This window comes from Tenrec ecaudatus, chromosome 16, assembly GCF_050624435.1.
Source record: "Tenrec ecaudatus isolate mTenEca1 chromosome 16, mTenEca1.hap1, whole genome shotgun sequence".
NCBI classification, from domain to species: domain Eukaryota; kingdom Metazoa; phylum Chordata; class Mammalia; order Afrosoricida; family Tenrecidae; genus Tenrec; species Tenrec ecaudatus.
The window spans coordinates 112,058,553-112,078,920 of NC_134545.1; the positions used below are offsets into that span (position 1 = coordinate 112,058,553).

Sequence of the window (20,368 nt, forward strand, 5' to 3'; positions counted from 1 at the left end):
GATGGTCTTTCTCCTTCATTCACACAGTCCATGAGAGCTCGGCAGCGTCGGGTGGGGGGTGGGTAAGTGGTAATTGTGCCTGTAATTACAAAGCAAGAAAAGCCTGTGTGCGTCTGGGCTGACTAGAGAGACAAATCCAGGGAGACACTCACATCTGTGTAAGAAAGAGCTTTATTTCAAAGGGCAATTGTATATTAAGAAAACACCCCAGCCCAGTCCAGATCATCCATAAGTCTGATATTAGTGCACGTCCAGTACCAGTCTGTAAATTCCTTTCAGACTCGTGCAACACATGCAGTGACACCGTATGCGAGAAGAACACAGTCCAGTGGTGCAAAGTCTGATGAACCCCGTGGTGGTGGGACATCTCAGCGCTGGTGTGGGTCTCCACGTGGCTGCCCCAGCTCTAGGGCTCTAGCTCCATCAGCGGAGCTCCAGGGAGGAAGACAGGAGTTCACAGAATCCTCAGGAGAAAGCCCTGCCCACACAGAGGCCTCATTGACTGTGGCCTGATTGACAGGTGAGACTCCACCCCTTCACTCAAGTTGACAGATTATGTAACTGCCACAAGGCCCTTCCAAGAGGAAGCACACCCTAGAAGCTACAAAGGAAAAAAATTCTATCAAATGGCTATACTTTGTCATAAAAAAAAGCTAAACAATAAATAATTGCATGAAAAACTACTCCGAACTGAATAAAGAGATTGTGACAAATAGGGAGGCTCAGGGGCTCATTTCCTTACATTACAAATTCATGAGGACACACAGGCCAACCGGTGGAGGCCAGGAGGGCAGCTAGCAGGGAGAGCTGGAAGCAGGGTGAGGCCCCGCCAGCTTGCCCAGAACCCTAAGCATATAGGCCCAGTGCCCAGCACACCATGCCAACTCAGCAGATAGAACACTGAGTACCCCAGTGCCAGGCGCCATATGTGGTGGGGGGGGACTGCCCCACCACCAGGGCAAGCACAGAGGACTGCTGCTTGTGCCCCATCCACACAGCCCGGCTTCTTCCACACGCAGAGCAGAACTCTGCAGGCAGTTCTATTGGGAGCACACTGGTCCTGTCTGTCTGGGGGTTCTCTCGGGAGCACACTGGTCCTGTCTGTCTGGGGGTTCTCTCGGGAGCACACTGGTCCTGTCTGTTTGGGGTTCTCTCGGGAGCACACTGGTCCTGTCTGTCTGGGGGTTCTCTCGGGAGCACATTGGTCCTGTCTGTCTTGGGGTTCTCTCAGGAGCACACTGGTCCAGTCTGTTCAGTGAGCCCCAGAGGCAGGTGGTTGTGCGCTGGTCAGCAGCTACAGCATGAGCAGTGTGGACTCACAGCCGCTCCCTGGAAGGAAGATGGGGCTCTCTGTGCTCACATGCCCACGGGCGTCCAGCTCAGCCCGATGTCAATGCGTGGGTCTCATCAGGAGGCTTCCCCGAGAGCTCCCACCAAACAGAGGTTTACCAGGGGTCTGCTGGGCCAGCCAAGGAAGTTGCAGGGGTCAAGGTCCTGAGCTGAGCCCCTGGCAGGAAGGCACTCAGTATCCAGTGGCCGTCATGGACTGGAGCAGACCAGCCAACAGGAAGGTGCGGCCAGACCGGGCGACACTTAAGCCAGCGGAGGAAGGGTTCTGTGTTGGGCTGTGACTGCAGATTGGCGGTTGGAGACCACCAGCCACTCCACAGGAGAAAGGCTGACTTGCCACTCCTGTCAAGAATTATAGTCTTGGAAACCCACAGTTGGGCCCTGTCCCCTAGGGTGGCCATGGCAGAGAGTGTGGTTGTTTAAAGCTGTCCGTTCACTGACCAGCCTCCTGCTCACAGGCTGAATGGTCAACTGGCCTTTGGCTGGCTCATTTCACCATGGGCCAGCGCTACCACAGACCAGAGTGCACGCTCCTGGACACCAGGCTGTCGAAGGCTGTCTTAGGATTCGGGCATCCACCCCTGAGACTCCGTCGCCTTCTGATGGACCATCTCCCTAGCCCCTTGAGAAGGCCCAGCTGGTTCATGCAGGATGCCCACCATCTGGTGAGGACACGGGGCCCTGCAGGAGAAGCTCTGGCCAGAGATGCGAGATGCCCGGTGTCTGTCGGCTTATCCATCCCACACATCCATGCTTAGGACACATGGCGAGACGCTGTGTCCAGCCAGGTGGAGGGAGGCCGCTTGTGCTCTCCAGCCACCGGCAGGGCTGTGCTGCTTGTGCACGTGGGGGGTGCAAGCAGCAGCTGCTGGGTGTGGAGAGAGGTGTGAACGTGGCGTAACACTCCATTAACACTGTGCTTAGAAAGAGTCCAGGCTGAGCTTAAAATACCCGCCGCGGGGCGGGGCGCAGGACTCAAGAGGTGCCAAGCGGCTCCCACGGCACCGGCGCACGGTAAAAGGCTGTGCAGAACCACCCACCAGCTAGGCAGGGAGAGAGAATCAAATCCAGCCGCCAGGCCCCACGTGTCTCTGGCCACCAGCAGGCTCCATGCCAGCCAGACTCCCAAGGACAGAGCTCGAGTGAGTCCTGTCTACACGTGGCCCCTTGGGGTCTCCTTCTTGCAGTCTCTCCAGGCCTATGTGGGAGGTCTGATGGGTGGCTCTGATGCCCAGCATGAGCTAGGCCGCCCAGTGACCCTTCGTCTGTGCTGTCTGTACCCAGGTGGTCCCCGTGTTAACGGCTACTGTGCATTTGGTTAGCCATAGCCCCCACTCAGGCCATGATGGGCTGATGATGCACCGAAGCCTCCTGAGGTCCCCCATGAGGGAAACATGACTGTCTGCCAGGGTTGTCAGGGAAAGCCCCCGGGAGACCAGAGGACATCTGTTAAATGATATGGCCGCCAGCTGCCCCTGCTCTGTGGCCCTGTGTGCCCTCTTCCCCACTGGAGAGGGCAGAGGCAGTGGCCATGGGGAGGTCCATGAGAAGGAGAGAGGGAGCTGTCCCTGCCTTCCAAGACCAGCCTGAGGAGGTTGCCCCAAGAATACCACCTACTACCATGCTGCAGCCACCACAGAGAAGGTGCTGGAAGTGCATGGGGACAGTATCCTGGAGCCGATGTCGGGGCAAGGTTGGGGCAAGGTCACAGGGGCCATGGGTGGCTGGGGCACAGCTGGCATTGCTGAGGTTTCTGTGGCAGGCATAGCCTGGTGACGCCTAAGAGCTTGGCGGCGGGTATCCTTGACCTGCAGGATGTGCTGCTGGGGGGAGCGAGGGCCCGGGTCCACAAGGGTTAAAGCCCCAAGATGGAGCCCCACATTGGCAGTGGGGACCAGGATGGTGGTGGGGGCTAAGATGTTGGCAGAGACCCTGGTGCTGGAGACTCTAGATGGAGACCCCCAGGCTGGTGTCAGAGGAGACAGCAAACAGGAGCCCCCGGTCCCTGATGACCCAATGCTGCACCTGACCTGCAGTGTGGGTGGTTTCCTGTGGTGTGATGCAGCATGCAGGGTGCCAGCATCAAGGGTGCTGGTGGCCCGAGGTTGGGAAGGGAGCTGATGAGCCCTGCAGTCGCAGGCAAGGCTGGCAGCATGGCGGGTGGCAGGTGGGGAAGGACTGTGAGATTCCTTTCACACTCTGGGGGTGAGCTGGCAGCTGCCCCCTGGGAGCCACTCTGGGCAGCTGGGATCGCAGGAGGCCCCGCTGGGCTCTGCCTGGAGCAGCTGCTCAGAGCAGGAGGCGAGGAGGGCAAGACACGGAAAGACGGCCATAGAGGTGGCCCCCAGCGCGGTGAGGAGCAGCCCCAAGGGCAGCAGTCTGGCTCCGCTCCCGGCCAAGGCTGCTGGGAAAGCAGTTGTCACCTCCCACGGTTCCTCCTGCACCCGCCCAGATGGCGCCCTGCGGCTCCCACCTCTCCCACGCTCAGCCAGGGCCCAGCCCACTGGTGCCTCCAGGAGGTGCTGAGCTCCCCTCCCGCCCAGCCCCTGCACCCATCCAGGGCCCGCAGCCCCAGCAGATGCCGAAGTCCAGCAGCGGTGCTTCTGGGCAGTGATAGAGTCCTTGCAGCCCCGGGCTTGCCACAAAGGCCACCAAGTACGGCCTCTGAAGGTGCACGGTGGCCGCAGGGACAGCTCAGGAGAGGAGGAGCCAGCGGGACAGAACAACGCAAGCCCAGATGTGGTCCCTGCGTCACTGCTGTACCGATTCCTCTAGGCGCACCTGCGTGTGCTCCAGGCTGGCAGCCAGCAGGCCTGGCTCCGGGGCTCCTCGAGGGTGGGGGCTGTAGAACTGCCCACCGGGGGGCTGTCATGGGGCTTATTGCTTTGGAGGCCAACCAGAAATTCCTTCGCCAAACCCCAGACAGTGGTCCTGTGACCTGAGGGGCTGCAGGGGCCTAGCGGGGTTATGGCAAGAGGGGGAGGGGGGTTGTGGCGGCCCTGGGGAGAGGCTGAGCCCACAGGAAGATGCCCGCCCCAGACATGTGCTGAAACCGTCACCCCACTCCTGTTGAGGAATCGGGGGTTCTGGCCTGCAGGCCCCTCTGAGTTATACAAAGAACTTAACAGACGTGGGCGAAAGGGCCACAGGTGGACAGACACCATGGTGCCCATCTACTAACAAGGGATGCAAGACAGCCCAGGAACTGGGCAGGGCGCCCACAGAGAATCCGCATAGCCTGATTCAGAATCTTCGCCTCAGCCCCCGAGATAATAAACGCCTGTTCCTCGAGCCCACAGGTAGCACTGCCCACACAGCGGCACCCCTGCCCCTGCCCTGCCGGGCACTCTGGACTCTCAGAGCCACTGCAGCTGATGCGTGGGCCTTTTCCATCCGGTCACAAAGACGGGCCGCCTCAGCAGAGCCCCGGTGCTGGGGTTCCCAGAGGCCACAGTCCTGGCGGACTTTGTATTCTGGCAGGAGAGACTGACGACAGCCACGCAGGCAGAAACCACGGGGGGGGGGGGGAGCAGAGACCACAGCGACACAGCAGCTTTAAGCTCAACCATACCAATCTCTGGCCTCCGCCTAAACAGACTAGATTCCCCAACTACAAGGCAGACAGTATCAGCCTGGGCATATAGGCGAGACTCAACTGCAGAACACCTGCCCCTACTGAAAGACACAGCTCCCTGGAGGGTAACGTGTGTACAGAAGGGGCCCCGTGCATGCTCTGCTAATGCCGAAATGGACTGCAGCTCCTGGGATACCCTCCATAGTCAAGCTTGGCAGCTCCTAGTGCTGACAGGTGCGGCCCATCTGGAGGACCTGCCCGCCCCAAACAAAGCTAGCATCCATGGGCAGCCACAGCGAGGGCTGCAGGATGAGAGAGACGGGCAGGAAGAGGAACAGCAGGACCCGACGCCAACGGGTCTAAGAGGAAGGGTGCGGCGGCGGCTAGTTGACAGCCTGCTATACTCCAAGGACACAGCCTTGCTTGCTGAAGGCACAGAGGCCCTGAAGCAACCGCTGATGGAAATTAAGGCCTGAAGGCTTCACTGTTAATGATGTGGACAGGCGTCGATGCACAGGAAATAGACGTCCTCAAGACTGGGCCATAGATAAACATCATGAGAAAGAGCTGAGGTTGGTGTGGTTGAGGATGCACTTCTGCTCAGACCAAATGCAGGCAGAATGCCCCTGGCAGCCAAGATGGTGAGGTTTCTTTCGGGACTGCAGAGAGCTGTCAGCAGAGAGCAGACCTGGAGAAAGACTCGTGGTCGGCAGGGTTGAGGGTCCTCGAGAAAGAAGACCATGAGCTGGACAGAGGCAGCGGCAGCCACAACGGGTTCCAAGGTAAGACAGCCATGATGACACGGTGCAGGACCGGGCAGTGACCTGGGGTCACTGAGTCAGAACCCAATTGGGCACCCAACACATGAAGGACAGCTCAACCATGTAGGTACCTGGATACATTCCATTCCTCGAAGGACACAAATGATCCACATGAGCGCGAGAAGAAACAGAAAATATGAACAATCCTGTATCTGTTAAGGAAACTGTATCTGAAATTAAAACCTTCCCACGAAAACAACTCCAGGCTCGAATGATGTCACTGGTGAATTCCGTGCCACGTGGATTGAAGAAGCAACACCTTCAGTTCCCTCAGGAGATATGGGCAGAGGAGCTTCCCCAGGCTGCTATTGAACAGGGCCAGCGTGAGCCTGACACCAACAAGCCCGAACAAACGAGACAATAAAGGTTTAGCTAATATTATGCATGAACATGAAGAGTACTCATTCAAGAAATATTAGCAAGGGAGAGGGGAGTAGGAACGGAGGGGAAAATGAGGAGCAGATGCCAGGGGCTTAAGTGGAGAGCAAATGTTTTGAGAATGATGAGGGCAATGAATGTACAAATGTGCTTTACACAATTGATGTATGTATGGATTGTGATAAGAGTTGTATGAGCCCCTAATAAAATGATTTTTAAAAAGAAAGAAATATTAGCAAATGGAATTCAGTAAGAAGTCAAACTAACCCAGAGGCACAAGGTTGGTATGATATTTGAGTCGATCGATGTAACGAAACGCATTGACAGAGGATGGAAGGGGGCAGTCCTACGACTCCACACAGCAGATCCTCTGGCCTCCTCCCCATTGACAACATGCCATGACCCTTAATGATTTAAAACATAAAGAAACTCGGCAAGCTAGCAAAAGGCCGTCTCGGAAGAAGGCCCACTAAAACCACATCAGAACCACACCCCCTGCCATCAACTCAATCCCGACTCTGGTGACCCTACCGGACAGAGGAGCTCCAACCGGGGGTTTCCGAGGCCGTAACTTTTTACCGGAGGAGAAAGCCTCACGTTTCGCTGAGCAGCAGCTGGTGATTTTGAGCCGCTGGCCTTGCAGTTAGCAGCCCAAAGCGTTACCACTACATTTTCCGGTGAAATATTGAGCACGCTCCCCTAGGATCAGAACAAGGTCTCTGGTCACCGCTGTTCCACGTTGTGCTAGAGGTTCGAGAGGGTAGCGCGGCACAGAGCTTTCAAGGGGCAGAGTAAGGTTGCTTTAATTCAAACAGGACAGGATTTTGACATAGAAAGCCCTGGGGAGTCTACAGGCAAGCCACTAGGAATAGCGAATTTAGCAACGTTTTATGACACGCCATCAATACCCAATAATTTTACCCGGAAAGTACGCAGGAATAATGTTAACAGCACCCGCATAACATCCGCACGCTGAGAACTGCAGCTGGCCAGCGGCTGCGTGTGCAGCAGTCGTGAGTCAGAGAGCCATCAACAACGGGAGCGGGAGCCGTCTGTTTTCCCCCAGTGGCTCTATTGTCCCAGTGCGACCCCAAGCAGCGCTGCCCCACGCACTCCCAGCTCAGGGAGCCTCAGCTGGCCTGCGGCAGCCAGTTCCTCAAGATCTCTGTCCACTGTGTGCAGGCGTGTGTCTCTGAGCGCGCACATGGGTGTGCAAGCGTGTGCCTGTGAGTGTGTGCCTACATACCCGAGGAAGAGCGTGTGTGCACACTAGTGCATTGTGTCTCAGGGTTTATGCATGTGAGTGTGCAAGTGTGAGTATGCCTGTGCCTGAGTGTGCAGCAGGAAGCCGCGTCCTGGACCAGACTCTGGCTCGCTGACACATGTGAGCCTGGTGCCAGGAGCCCATTAAGAAGCCCCAAGCCACTGGGGTCCTGCAGCTGCCTGCCAAGGCCCTGCCACGTCCAGTGGGCGCCGTCCCAGGCAGCCTCCTGTCTGCAGCCCGGGGTGCTGGGCACAGCTGTAGTTCTTGGGACAGCCCCACCCCTGGACGCTTGCACAGCCAGGCCTTGAAGCAGCCCTGTGTGTGCCCTGACAGCGCAGGCAGGCTGTGTGTGGAGGAAACTAACCTAACCCTAGTGAGTCACTCACTGGGAGCTGGACAGGGGCAGGGAGGGAGGTGCTAAGTCGTGAGCGTAATGACAGAGACCTGGGAATCTTTTCAATTAGCTCCAGTCTGCGAGGGCCAGGCCGCCTGTCTCTCTGGAGTGCTGCCTTTATGGAAAAGGAAATTAACCCTTCGGTGGACAAATAGGTATCATAGAAGCATGCTGAAATCAAGGACAAACATTCGGAAGGAAACTGGATTTGGTTCAGTTCCATGAGGCGCCTATGCGCCATGTGGACACTGGGTGGGCTTGGTGGGCTGAAGCCCCCGCCTCCAGAAGCACAGTTACACAGCCCCCACCAGGCAGCAGCGCAGACTACCTACACCTGAGACACCAGCTGCCCAGAAAACCCAAGAGACTGAAGCTGGTGGTGGGTGATATCAGTCCCATGAGTCTCCAAGGGGCTAACGGGCATTTGAGTTCATTTTAGTAAAGGTCTCTTGAGGACCCGCTGCCCTGGGGAGACTGCGCATGCCAATGTGAGCCCACAGTCAGGACATGGTCCACCAGCTTGAGGGGTTGCTGACACTTCGACTCTCAGCCCAGGACACACATACTCTCCCGGTGAGGGTGTGTGTTGAGTGGGGTCATGTTTCCCAAAGGCAGGACACACACATTCCTGTTCATTTCTGGGGGTGACACCTCAGTGGAGTCCTATTGAGCAGGCCCTCACAGCCCCCAAAGAACAGCTCAGCCACCTCAGAAGCATGGGCTGCCTGGATAAATAGAGGCTTCACCAGAGTCCAGGCGGGCCCCATGAAAACAGACACCAAGGCCAAGCCCCACCAGCCAGGGCACGGGCCACCTGAGGGGTCATGGGGCCTCCCACTGGAGCTCCTGGGAGCCTGAGCTGGGCCAGTGCACGCCCCACCCCATGGCAACCAGAGGACTGTGCTCACTGGCCTCAGAAAGGGCTGGACTTGGAAGAATTGCTCCCCAGGACCAGATTGAGGGGGGGGACGACACGGTGACTGAGGCTTCCCAAGATCCTGGATAAGAGCCGAATGCAAGTTGCCATAGGCACATGGCTCCTTGCAGCCTACCCAGAGGCCTGCTGGGCATGCCCTCCTCTGAGCAGGCAGAGGCGGCTCAGGGCTGCCTGGGGGGCAGCCACATTGGGGCAGCCCTTCCTTGCCCAAGACCCAAGACCTCCCCTGGGAAGCCTCCCACCAGTAGGGGGGGGGGGCCTGGGTCTTTGTCCTGTCCAAGCATCCTGCTCTCATCTTTCATCACCAGCCCTACAGTCCCCAGACCCTCTGACCCAGCCTCCCTACAGCCCCCCAGGCCCTCTGACTCTGCCTCCAATAGGCCAGAGGCTCATGTCTTCACTGGCTGGAGTAGCCACTCTGTCCCCAGGGACGTGCAGAAGGTCTGGGGAGAAACCTGTCTGTCCCCACTGGGGAGAGGATGGGGCGCAGCTGGGAGTTAAGGGGACAGAGCCAGGCTGCCAGCAGGGAACAAAGGGCCTCAGTGCTGTCAGCTCTGCAACTCTGATGGAGGAAGTCAGCCCCTTGTCTGGGGGCTCCCCAAGCCGAGGTCCGCTCCACGCACAGGGCTGAGAGGCCCAGCGTCGAGGAGGGACAGATGTGCCACATTCTGTGCCTCTTGCTCCAGCCAGCCAACCAGAGACAGCAGACCTCTCCGTGCCTTCCCTCCACCCCATGTGGCCTTCTCCTCCCATCCAGTGCCGTCCAAGCCACGTGGGGCATGAGATCCCTGCCACAGTGAGCAACCGATACAATAACTTTACAGTCACCGCAGTCAGCATCAGCTCCATGCCAACCGGCAACAAGGTAACAGGCTAAGAAGAGTCCCCGGTGAGCAACAGATGATACAGTGATGTTAACAAGGTCATGGATTGGCTCCATAGCAACGAGCAGTGAGGTGGCAGAGGAGCCCACCCCCAACCCCAACGTGGATGTGGGGTGGATGGTCCAGCTCTGCTCAGGTGCTCCCTGAAAGCCTGCAGGTTCGAGTCCACTCAGAGGGGCCTCACAGGAGAGGCCTGGAGATTGGCTTCCACAAACAGCCCTTGGACACGCAGGCATGCCCAGCTCTGCTCAGACACACACGGGGCTGCAGTGGGGGAGGGTTTGGATTAGACATACCACTGGTGATGTCAAGTCAGAGTCAGCAAAGAACGTTCTGGAATGTGGGTGTGAGTGGTCTCAGCTGGAGACAAGACTCTGGGAGTTACTGCCCCGTTGGCAGTGCTGGCGGCAGTGAGTAAGACTGGCAGGGGCCAGGAGCCAGCCCAGGGTGCGCTCGCATGACAGAGTCAGGGAGAAGGGGGTGGTCCCAGGAGCCACCAGAGGAAGGCATCAGGGAGGGGGGTCACATGGCTGTGAAGTCAAGGGAAGTAAGAGCTAACACCACCACCCCACCCCCCATGCCTACAAAAGGGTTGGGAACTGGAGACAGCAAAGAACCATGGAGGTTCAGGGCCGAAATGAGGAGCCAATGGGACCTGGGGGTCATCCGGTCTGCACCAGGATAAAGCACATCACATCCACTCACATGCGCTGAACGTCCACTCTGTAACCTGAGCACAGCTGGGTGGTCAGGCACCATGGGCTGGGGTCTCGATGCTGGCTGGCCTGAGCCTGCAGAGGCGGTGCTGCCCGGGGTGCCAGGGGACAGCCAGGGGATATGCACAATGTCTCTACTTCAGTGGAGACACAGTGATGTATCCGTGCCAGCTCTTTCCTGGTGGGAAATGCTCTGTGGGAATGGTGGCGCAGAAAATGAAGCCCTCGACCACACAGACGGGTCTGGCCCCAGAAGGTTGGTGGTTTGAGCCCGCCCCAAGGTGCCTCCAAGACAGTCTTGGTCAGGCTCAAAGGTCCAGCCCAGAAAGCCCATGGAGAACAGCTCTGCCCAAGCACACAGGGGCCGTGAGACACTGACCCTCGGGGGTGCCGGGCACGTGAGCCCTCGCCCATCCATCCTCCTTGCTTTCTGAAGTAGACACTGTTATAAACCCAGATACGACGGGAGGGAAGCTGCAGCAGCAGACACTGTGTGCGCCCAGGTGTGGATTCGAAAGCAGAAAGGACAACTGCACGCGGCCGATGACGTAAGGCAATGTGTTCTCAATGCCCCCTCCTATCACTTTTCCTTATAGAACAAAAGCTGCACAGAAGGAGCAGGCGGCGACCCGCCAGGCATCAGTAGGTAGGGCAGGCGCATTCATTTGTCATCCAAACCCGGACACCATGTGAGCGAAAGGGGGCATCATGGGTAATGGTGTCAGGCAACAGGTACGAACTAGGGCGCTCCAGGCACCCATGGGCGGTTGACGCAGACAGGGCGGGCCCTTCCATTTGAGGGTGGTAGGCTGTGACCCTTCCTCACCCTGTCAGCTTGCTCTCTCCTCTCTGCCCATCCCACCCCTGCCCAGGAGTGTCCGGACTCTCCACACGGTCCCTCCCTGCAGCTAAAATAGGAGAGCAGACACTCAAGATGGCCTGGGTTAGAGGACAAAGAAACATCTAGGCCAAAGCCACCTGGCCAGCCGGAAGCCAGCCCTGGGGAGACACTGTCCAAGGCCTGCGCAGAGCCCCTGGGGCGGGAGGGGCAGGTGTGACTTCAGAGACTGGGTCACACCTCTGCTTCCTGTACTCTACAGAAAGTGAAGAGGACTCGGAATACCTCTAGGTGACAGTCAGGACGGGTGACAGCTCAACATTAGGAACACCGGCCCTGCACCGAGGAGCTGGACCAGGGCCAACGGCATGGAAACGGGAAAGGATGGAAGGTTGCCAAGGATTCCGTTTCACTCGGATCCACCACCAATGCCCACAAAAGAAGCTGCCACAAAGTCAAACAGCGTGTTGCAAGGGTACACCTCCTGCACACGGCCCTTTCAGGTATTCCAAAGCGGAGATGTCACGCTGAGGACTGAGGACCCAAGTCTGGATCTTTTCAATTGCTTCGATGCGTGTGAACCGGGTAAAGAAAAAATAAGTCCCTCCAGAGGCGAATCGGGCGTTTGGGTTACGGTGTTGCTGAGGAAGGTTGGCAGTTGGATGAACAAGCCAATCTGTCGTGAAAGGACAGTCAGAATGTTCTTCAGAAGCGAGGATGGTGAGACTGTTAGGACCGGTGGTCGGGAGAGACCAATCCCTGGAGGACATCAAGCTTGCTAAAGTGGAGGGGCAGTGTAGAAGAGGCCCCCCTCTATAAGACGTGTTGATACCGTGACCGCAACACCAGGCTCACGCGTGGGAATGATTGTGAATGGCTCAGGACAGGGCAGTGCGTGGTCCTGTGGCCCACGGGCCTCTCGGATTGGATGTCCCCTAACAAAAACCACAGTCAGGCCAGTCAACAGGAGGACCTGGCACCAAGCACCGGGCCCTGTGAGCCCTCGGACTCTCTGCTGAGACGCCGTGTGTGTGTGTGTGTGTGTGTGCGTGTGTGTGTGTGTGTGTGTGTGAAAGAGAGAGAGACAGAGAGAGAGAGAGAGAGAGAGAGAGAGAGAGAGAGAGAGAGAGAGAGAGAGAGAGAGAGAGAGACTGGGCCCACCCACCTTGGATGCTCTGAACAGAGTGGCATTTCCCCCCACTGAGCCCTGTACAACATGCCCCTCCCCCACCACACCCCCAGGACGAGAAACCAGGAAAGGGTTGCTCCAAGCCGCTGACCACTGGATGGTGCCCATCCTGAAATAGGTGACTCCGGTGCCCAGCGTGAGAGGCAGGTGCCAAGATGCCAGCACAGTCACCCCCATGGTGGCTCTAAGGGAAGATGAGACCAAAGACTCAGGGTGCCCAGAAGCAGGAGCCCAAAGTCCCTGGAAGCCACCTCCTCAGCAACCCTTGCCACCCTGCCACCGGGCATGGACACACGGGCACCCACTGGTCCAGGATACTCTCCTCAAGCCGGCTCACCAAGAAGTCCCAGCCCAGCCACCTCTGGGCGGGCCATGGCCCTGGGGAGGGGGAGGGGGTGCAGGGGAAGCTAGTGTCTGAGGTCTACCCGGAGAAACCTTCGGAGGGTGGTGCTTCAGACCCCGAACAAGCGAGCAGGCAGTGCTCGGAACCTATTTATAGCCAATCGGGGGCGACTCTGGTCCCACCCACACTGCTCCTGGCTGTAGACTTAAATAACAGGAGCCAGGTTTCGGGCCTGAGCCTTGGAGCAGGAGGAGCTGAAACTGCTGCTGGTGGCTCCCACACCACACTTGGGAAGACTTAGGACGTGGGGGGGTGGGGCGTGAGGCAGCACCAGCTCCCACCCCTCCAGCCACTCAGACCTCTGCCTGGTGGTTTTAAACAGATTTCAAATCAATGAGAAAACGGTTTGATAATGCTGGCCTCCTGCTTAAAAAACCAGCGTGCCTTTATTCATGACAGTGGCTCCCCAGTTCCCTCCAAGTCTGCCCTTTACAGCCGATCCGCTCGCTGGATGGGACAAGGTCACAAGAGGCCGCAGAAGCCCAGGAGCCCAATCCCTGGCAGACAGACACCTGGGCACTGGCTGCCGCCCCCAGCCAGCAGGGACGAGTGACCCCTCAGAAGGGTGTCCTGAAGCCACTTGTCACACACTGTGCAGCCTGTCATCGCTGCCATGGAGACGCCCACGCTGGCCACAGCTGCCAGAGCTCCTGGAAAGTCTAGCCCCAGGAGGGCGGAGGGGGGGCAAGGAAGGAGAGCAGGGGAGGGCAGGCAGTGGAGAGCACCCAGGAGGGTGGGGAGGGGGGCACGGACCAGCCCCGCTGACACCCACAGTGGGCCCATGGGTGTGTGCGGACTCAGGATCATGTCCACACAGACCGGGGGGACACAGCTCTCTGAGACGCGGCCCAGAGCCCCCCCTGCAGCCCCAGGTGGGGGTCGAAGGCAGACCCAGTGCAGCAGACACAGCTCCTGTGCTCCAGCTCCAGAGGCCGGGGCAGAGGCTGAAACACACAGGGCCCGCTGTGGCCGTGCAGGCGACCGAATGCTAACTCGGCTCAGGCTGCACATGCACATGGGCACCTGACAGCCCCTCCAAGGATCAACAGCTGAAAGAAATGCAAAACTACAAGACGCCTCTCTGCACAGCAGCGCCAACAGGGCCTCCCCGGCTCAAGGAGGAGCCGCTTCTCACCACAGTGCAGCCAGCCAGTTGGCCCAGCCTCAACCCGGGCGCCCACGTCCCATAGCAGGCTGGCCTCCCCCGCCTGCCTGCCCAGGGGCCTGCTCCATGGCTGGATTTCAGAATCACGTCTATCCAGCTCTTTTCTTCCAAGGCGCCTCTAGGACTAGGTGGGCTCATACCTCAATCTTTCGTGAGCAGCCAGTGTGTCAGCTGACTGTTCACCAACGAGTCGATACTAACTCACAGTGACCCTACAGGACCGTCCCAAGGCTTCAAGGGTGCAACCGCCACACCGAGCTGGCGCCGAGTGGCCGGCAGGTCATCTTGTTGGCCTTCTCCTTAGCAGCCAGGGCTCTGGTCTCAGGGCCACCACCATGGCGCCTATCCAAATGACCCTGGGCACACAGCAGACTCAGCAGTGCACAGCCCTGCACCGTCCTCACCACCCCATTCCCACGTCTGAGCCCCAGTGTGCAGCCCACTCGGTGAGGGTCCACCTTGTGGCTGACCCTCTAATTTAGCAAGTAGATGTCCTCTCCAGGGACTGGCCTCTTCTGAGCCCATGTCCAGTCTTACTCGCCTCACCTCTCAGGAGCGTTCTGAGTAGACTTCTTCCAACACGGCAGTCCAGGGTGCTTTCAACGTTCCTCACCTTTACCACCATGCAGGCCCACTCTCTGCCGGTCTTCCCTGCTCCCTGTCCAGTTTCAAATGTATGTAAGGCGCTGGAAAGATCAAGACTTGGGTCAGGAGCCCCTTCGTCCTCAAAGCGGCACCTTGGCTTTTGATCGCTGGAGGGGAGATTTACACAATAGATTTAGCCCCGTGGAGTGCGCCCTCTGGTTTCTCCACCGTGGCTTCAAGGGGCGCTGAGTGTGCATCCAATTAAAGGGGAGTCCTAGACAACACTGACGCTCTTCCCACTTATCCCGCTTCTGCTTCCTGGTCTGCTGGTACTGTTACTTGACGTGGAGCCGGCATCCACACAGAACGCTGCAGCCCTTGACCTTCCCCAGCAAGCGCTTCGAGTCCTCCTCACCTTCAGCAAGCGAGCTGTGTCATCTGCATATCACAGCTTGGTATCAGCCTTCCTCCAATCCTGAAGCTGCATTCTTCTTCCTGTGGCCCAACGTCTGGGATTATTGGCTCATCACACAGATGCAGTTAAGTGTGGTGAGAGGACACAGCCCTGGTGACACAGGTGCAGTCAACTGTGGTGGAAGACACAGCCTTGATGTATACCTGATTCTACACTGATCCGTCTCCTCTTGTTGGTCTGAATGACTGCCCCCGGGAGCCCATGTACGAGCTCCGCATGAGCACAATTAAGGTTCTGAAGTTCCCATTCTTTTCAGTGTTATTCATAACTTATCATGACCCACACAGTCAAATAATTGTCTTTGCAAGGCCAATAACACACAGATAAACATCCTCCTGGTATGCTCTGCTTCTATCCAAGATGCACCTGACATCAGCAACGAGGCCCCTCTTCTGAATCAGGCTTGGATTTTTGGCATTTTCCCGTCCACTAAGGTTTGCAATTATTTTTTAAATTATCATTAGCACATTTTGCCTGGGTGTGATAATAGTGGGATTGCCCCACTCCCACACAATAGGCATGGATATGGGGTCTCCCGGTCAGTTGGCCAGGTAGCTGTCCTCTCGGTATCTTGGCACAAACAAATGAGAGCTTCCATGTGTTTGGTGAATATCCAGTTGCTCCTCTGTCAATTCCTGGAGGCTTGTTTCTCGCCAGTGTGGCTTGGAATGCTTCCTTTGGTAGCTTGCTTCTCAGCCGCACGCTGCCTCCTGCAGTGGTTAAGTGTGATTCTGTGGATTCCTGTCGTCTTCTTTCGACCCTTCCTGTACCCATCCATATTTTGCTCACAGAATCCTTCAACGTTGAAATTCGAGGCCTGCCTGGACTTTTCCCTCCTGTTCTTTCAGATGATGTCCCTGAACAGCAACCCCCGGTTGTGGACCTGCCTCCACACTCACTCATGGCGCCAGCATCACCAGGAGGGGTGAGGAAGCAGCTCAGACCCTGCCCTGACCACTGAGCCAGTCCCTGCATCTCCTCCACCACTGCTGCGTAGGGCCGCTGAGTCCCCAAAGCCCCTGGGCACCTGGCTCTGCCCCAGACATTTTAGGGTGAAAGGCACCTACAACAGGTTCTTGTGTGATCTCTAACTGGGAAGCCGGCTGACTCCAAGTTTTAAAGAAAACCCAGCTTATTTTTAGCATTCTAAATGCCCGGCCAGATGGACAGACACAGCCATGCCGACTTGTGTGGCATAAAAATGTGACAGGAGGATCCAGGTCCACCTAGGCCAGGCTCCACAGACTCAGGATACACAGACGGTACCTGAGCCACCCACCTACCCAGGACCCCCCCCCCCCAGGGGGGGCGCACACAGGCTGCCTGGTCCAGTTTGGAGAGAGAACTGGCAGGGCCAGAGGCCAGCACAAGCACCCTGACCCTGGAGCCAGTCCCACTGACATGCCAGGAGGGAACTCCCGTGAAGTTCCCGGCTGCCCTGGGCTCCAGATAGCAGAGCCCTGACACGCAGTCCCTGGGACTGCAGGAGCACCCTGCAGCTCTGGGTTGCAGACCGGGCGGGGCACAGCCACTGTAAATTCAGCCAATCAATGCTGCTTCCAATCTGCATCCAAAGGCATTTATGACATATGGCTAAGTGAAAAAGCAGATTACAACAAATCCCATGGAGAGCATGATCCTATTTCCTTTTTTGAAGCTGTGTCCCCCGGGGCTGCATGTGAGGGGCAGGTGAGCTCTCCACACAGCACTGGGGTGGGGGGTAGGGGGTGGGATGGCAAAACAAACAAAACCAAACTCACTGCCACCGAGTCAATTCCAACTCAAAGCAACCCTGTAAGACAGGGCACAACTGCCCCTGGGGTGGGGGGGTGTTCCAAGCCTGTAGCTCTTTATGGGAGTAGAAAGCCTCATCTTTCTTCCAAGAGGCAGCTGGCCGTTTTGAACTGCTGACCTGGAGATGAGCAGCCACTGCAGCACCACTGCCCCACCAGGGTGCCTTGTCCCACTTAGGAAAGTTTCAGGACATGCTCAAGTGTCATCTTTTAAAAAATGTTTTGTACATTTAACCTTCTTATCAGAAGAACAAACACAAAGTTGTTTAATGTCAAAATGGGTGGACTGGGAACCAGGGGTCTTGCCTGGGTGACCGGGTCCATGGGGCCGGCCGGGGGCAGCCTCCTCAGGCTGGGGTCAGACCTTCTCAGCACAGGTCCCCACTGTAAACTAAAGCCACAGGCAGTTTTAGGTGCTGGAAAGTGACACCAGGAACAGGCCCAGGCCCCCAGATGGGAGTTAGTGCCTGGGCAGCTTACTCAACTTGCCCCCCAAATCTGGGCTGGGACCTAACCCGCAGGCCTGTGGAGGCAGTGCCACTGGGAGCAGGGAGGGAGGTTTCTGTGGTGTGGAGGCGGTCTGAGCCCTCCCCACCCCGAGCTACAGGGAGCAGGGTCTGCCCAGCGAAGCATACAGGTGGTCCCAAAGATGACAGGGAGGAGTCTGCAGGGTCAGGGTCACACATGGGCTCCCAGCTACCAGCACTGAGAGAAAATCGACATCCCCGCCTGCCTGCCCACCCTGCTGAGCTCCCCATGAGGACCTGCGCTGCGGCCGAGGTGGGGCTGCTCAGATGGACGGTGCTTGAAACTTCTCAGCATCATGCTCCTTTGGGGACAGGGGGCCAGCAAGACCCTAAGAAATGAGGGGCCCAGTCTAAGCCTGGACACCATGCCCGCTGGGGTCGAGGGAGGGTGGGAGGAAAGGGGACAGCAGGCTATGAAAAGCAGAGAGCACTTAGACCACCCAAGTCATATGACATTTTCCCAGGGTAATGTACCTGCCACTGGGGCAAACTTCCTTCTTATTTCCTTTTTTCCCTCTGCTCCGCATAGCAAATCCGATCTATTAATTGGACGTTTTAATTTAAAAACCTCATCAAAGGTTTCCCCATTGCCATAGCAACCGAGCAGCCCCAGCCAAGCTTCCTGGAACCCGCTCTGCAAGGGGCCGCTGTGACTCCCAGCCAGCCCCGTGCTGAGGTGTGGAAGTCAGGGGGCACCCCACTCCTGTTCTGAACATTTGATTGCACCCCATGCTCGGCACATGCTGTCTGACTCCCCGAAGTCACAGGCCAAAGGGGAGCAGAGTGGCCAGGACAACCCAGTCAGGCCTGGTGTGGGCCTGGCCTTGGATCACACTGAACAAAGGTGGCTGGGCTCCTCTGGGCTGCCCCGCTGACCCAGGGGTCAAGCTGGAGGACGACACCCTCGGCTGGGCACTCCATGGGATAGTGAGGGCCCAGCCCAGTACCCTCGGCTACCCAAGCCTTTTCACAGCCTCTGCCCACCCCTACACCCCCCAGTGCCCTCACCACGAGAGCCCACTTCTGTCCCCCACGCTGCTACCGGGGTGGCCACTTGGTTGACCCTGGCTGACCCGGTGCCTACTTACCCAGATGGTGCTTCACACCAGACACTATGTGCAAGTCTAACCTATTGCCCAAGCAAGGGCACTGGCTGAGCGTACACACACACACACACACACACACACACACACACACACACACACACACAGGAGCTTTTAAAAAGTTTGTAGAAAATGTAATTTAAGGAAACTGAGTTTTCCCGGGCACTTTCTGAAGCCCTCCTGTGTGTGTGTATGTGTGTGCGTGTGTGTGTATGCACAACTTACACACCCATATGTACCTATCTCAGTGGCAGGTGAGTGACCACAGCAGGGGGCCTGCTGCCCTAGGTTCAGCCTGGTGGCAGGTCCTAAGAGACCCTGGTGGGGTCCACTCCTGTAGGGTGCTATCCCTGCCCTGTGGCCCCTTGCTCCCCACTACATCTATGGGAGGGGTCTGCGCGGTCGCTTCTTACACAGAGAACATCCATTTTTAGCAGTCAATCACTGGGTTTGCCCCCAGTGCTGAGCTCTGGGCGTCCGACAGGTTGACTACAACGAAGATGCAGATTTCAACTATTTTAAGAAAATGTCAAAAAAAATACCAAATGTGTCATCGCCACACCATTTAAATCGCCTGCGGGCATGTGTGGAGGAGCTGAAATTCTGTCTCCCGGCTTCTCCTGACACCCCCTCCGCTCCGCTCAAAGGGCCCAGGGCCCAGACCAGTCACCACTACCAGCCCTCCTTGCGTCCCAGGTCCCTCCTGCGAGCACACCTGACACCGGCACCTGCCCCCTTGCTTCCCACTGCACCCACGACACCCACCCTCCGCGTGGCCCGCTCCTCCGCAGCGGGGTCGGAGAGCAGCCTCCCTCCTCCGCGCCCCACAGCGGGGCCGCGCCCGCTGCCCACCTGTGGTGAAAGGGCAGCCCCAGTCCCACCAGGCGGTGGGCGCTTCCCGTCCCACCAGGACGAGGCGGCCAAAGCACGTTCATGGTCCAGAAGGGCCAAGGCCACCGGACCCCGCCCCTAGGGCGTCCAGGCTGCGCCCGACCCTCGCCCAGAGTACCGGCCTGGGCCTGCTCCCCGCGCGCCGGCACTGGACACTGAGGGCTCCGTCGAGGGTCTCGGAGAAGGTGGAGGTGCTCCGGACCCCGTCCCCACGGAGGTACCACCGCGTCCCAGCGGCCCCGGGCGCGAGCCCGGCCGCCCCGCCGCCCCCCGCCAGCGGCCGGCCCAGCTCCCCGCGGCTCCGGCGCTTGGCCCAGGGGCGCGGGCCCGGACCCCGAGCGGCCAGAGCCGGGCGCGGACCCCGCATCGCACTCACCATCCTCCTTCTCGTCAAAGACCGGCCTCCGCGCCGCCGCCGATGCCGACGACATGGACATGCGCTTCTTCCACTTGCTCCAGGGAAACAGGGGGCGCGGCTGCGCGCGGGCATCGCCGGGGTCCCGGGCCCGGGGCGCGCCGGCCGGCGGCGAGCCTGGGACCGTGGCGGGGCTGCTGCCCCTGCGCTCGGCGCCGCTCCTCATGGCCGGCCCGGGGTGCGCGCCGCGGCCGGGAGCCCGAGCATGGCGGGCCGCGCGGCAGGCGGCAGGCGGCAGGCGGCGGCGGGAGGGCCGGCGGCACGGCCCGTGCGCCCAGCTCGGCGCTCGCCCGCTGCCAGGCGGCCCCGCGGACTGGCAGCGCGCGGGGCGGGGCGGGCGGGGCCGGGCGGGGCGGAGAGGGCCGCGGGGCGGGCGGGGCGGGCCCGGGGCGGGGCGGAGAGGGCCGCGGGGCGGAGCCGGGGACCTAGACAGAAGTCCGGGTGCAAAGGCGGAGGGTCCGGGAAAGATGGGGCTCCGGGGCCAGGAACCATGCTGCGCGGGGGCCCAATGGGGCTTGGGTCGAGTTTAAGGGGGACTGGGTTCTGTCTGGGCGTTTTGGAAACGTAGGTGCACAGCCTGGAGCGTGCACTAATGATGTTACTGGGAGGGCACCGAACAACGATAGGCAGCAATTCAGAGCAATCGCACCCCTATCCCCACCCCCA

The 20,368-nt window shown here is 58.7% G+C and overlaps 1 protein-coding gene across 2 annotated transcripts in view; it reads right to left on the minus strand.

The window, feature by feature from the left end:
• STK32C (serine/threonine kinase 32C) overlaps nt 1-19,926 on the minus strand; it is a 40,051-nt gene extending 20,125 nt beyond the window's left edge. The window contains exon 1 of one of the 2 annotated variants that reach the window (XR_012780417.1): nt 19,664-19,926. Coding sequence is in view for 1 of the 2 variants with exons in the window: in XM_075534347.1 (XP_075390462.1) it covers nt 19,664-19,868 (205 nt within the window). In the remaining variant the exon portion in view is untranslated. The remainder of the gene's footprint in view (nt 1-19,663) is intronic. The other variant, XM_075534347.1, reaches the window with a different exon arrangement.
• Nucleotides 19,927-20,368: the final 442 nt, after the last annotated feature.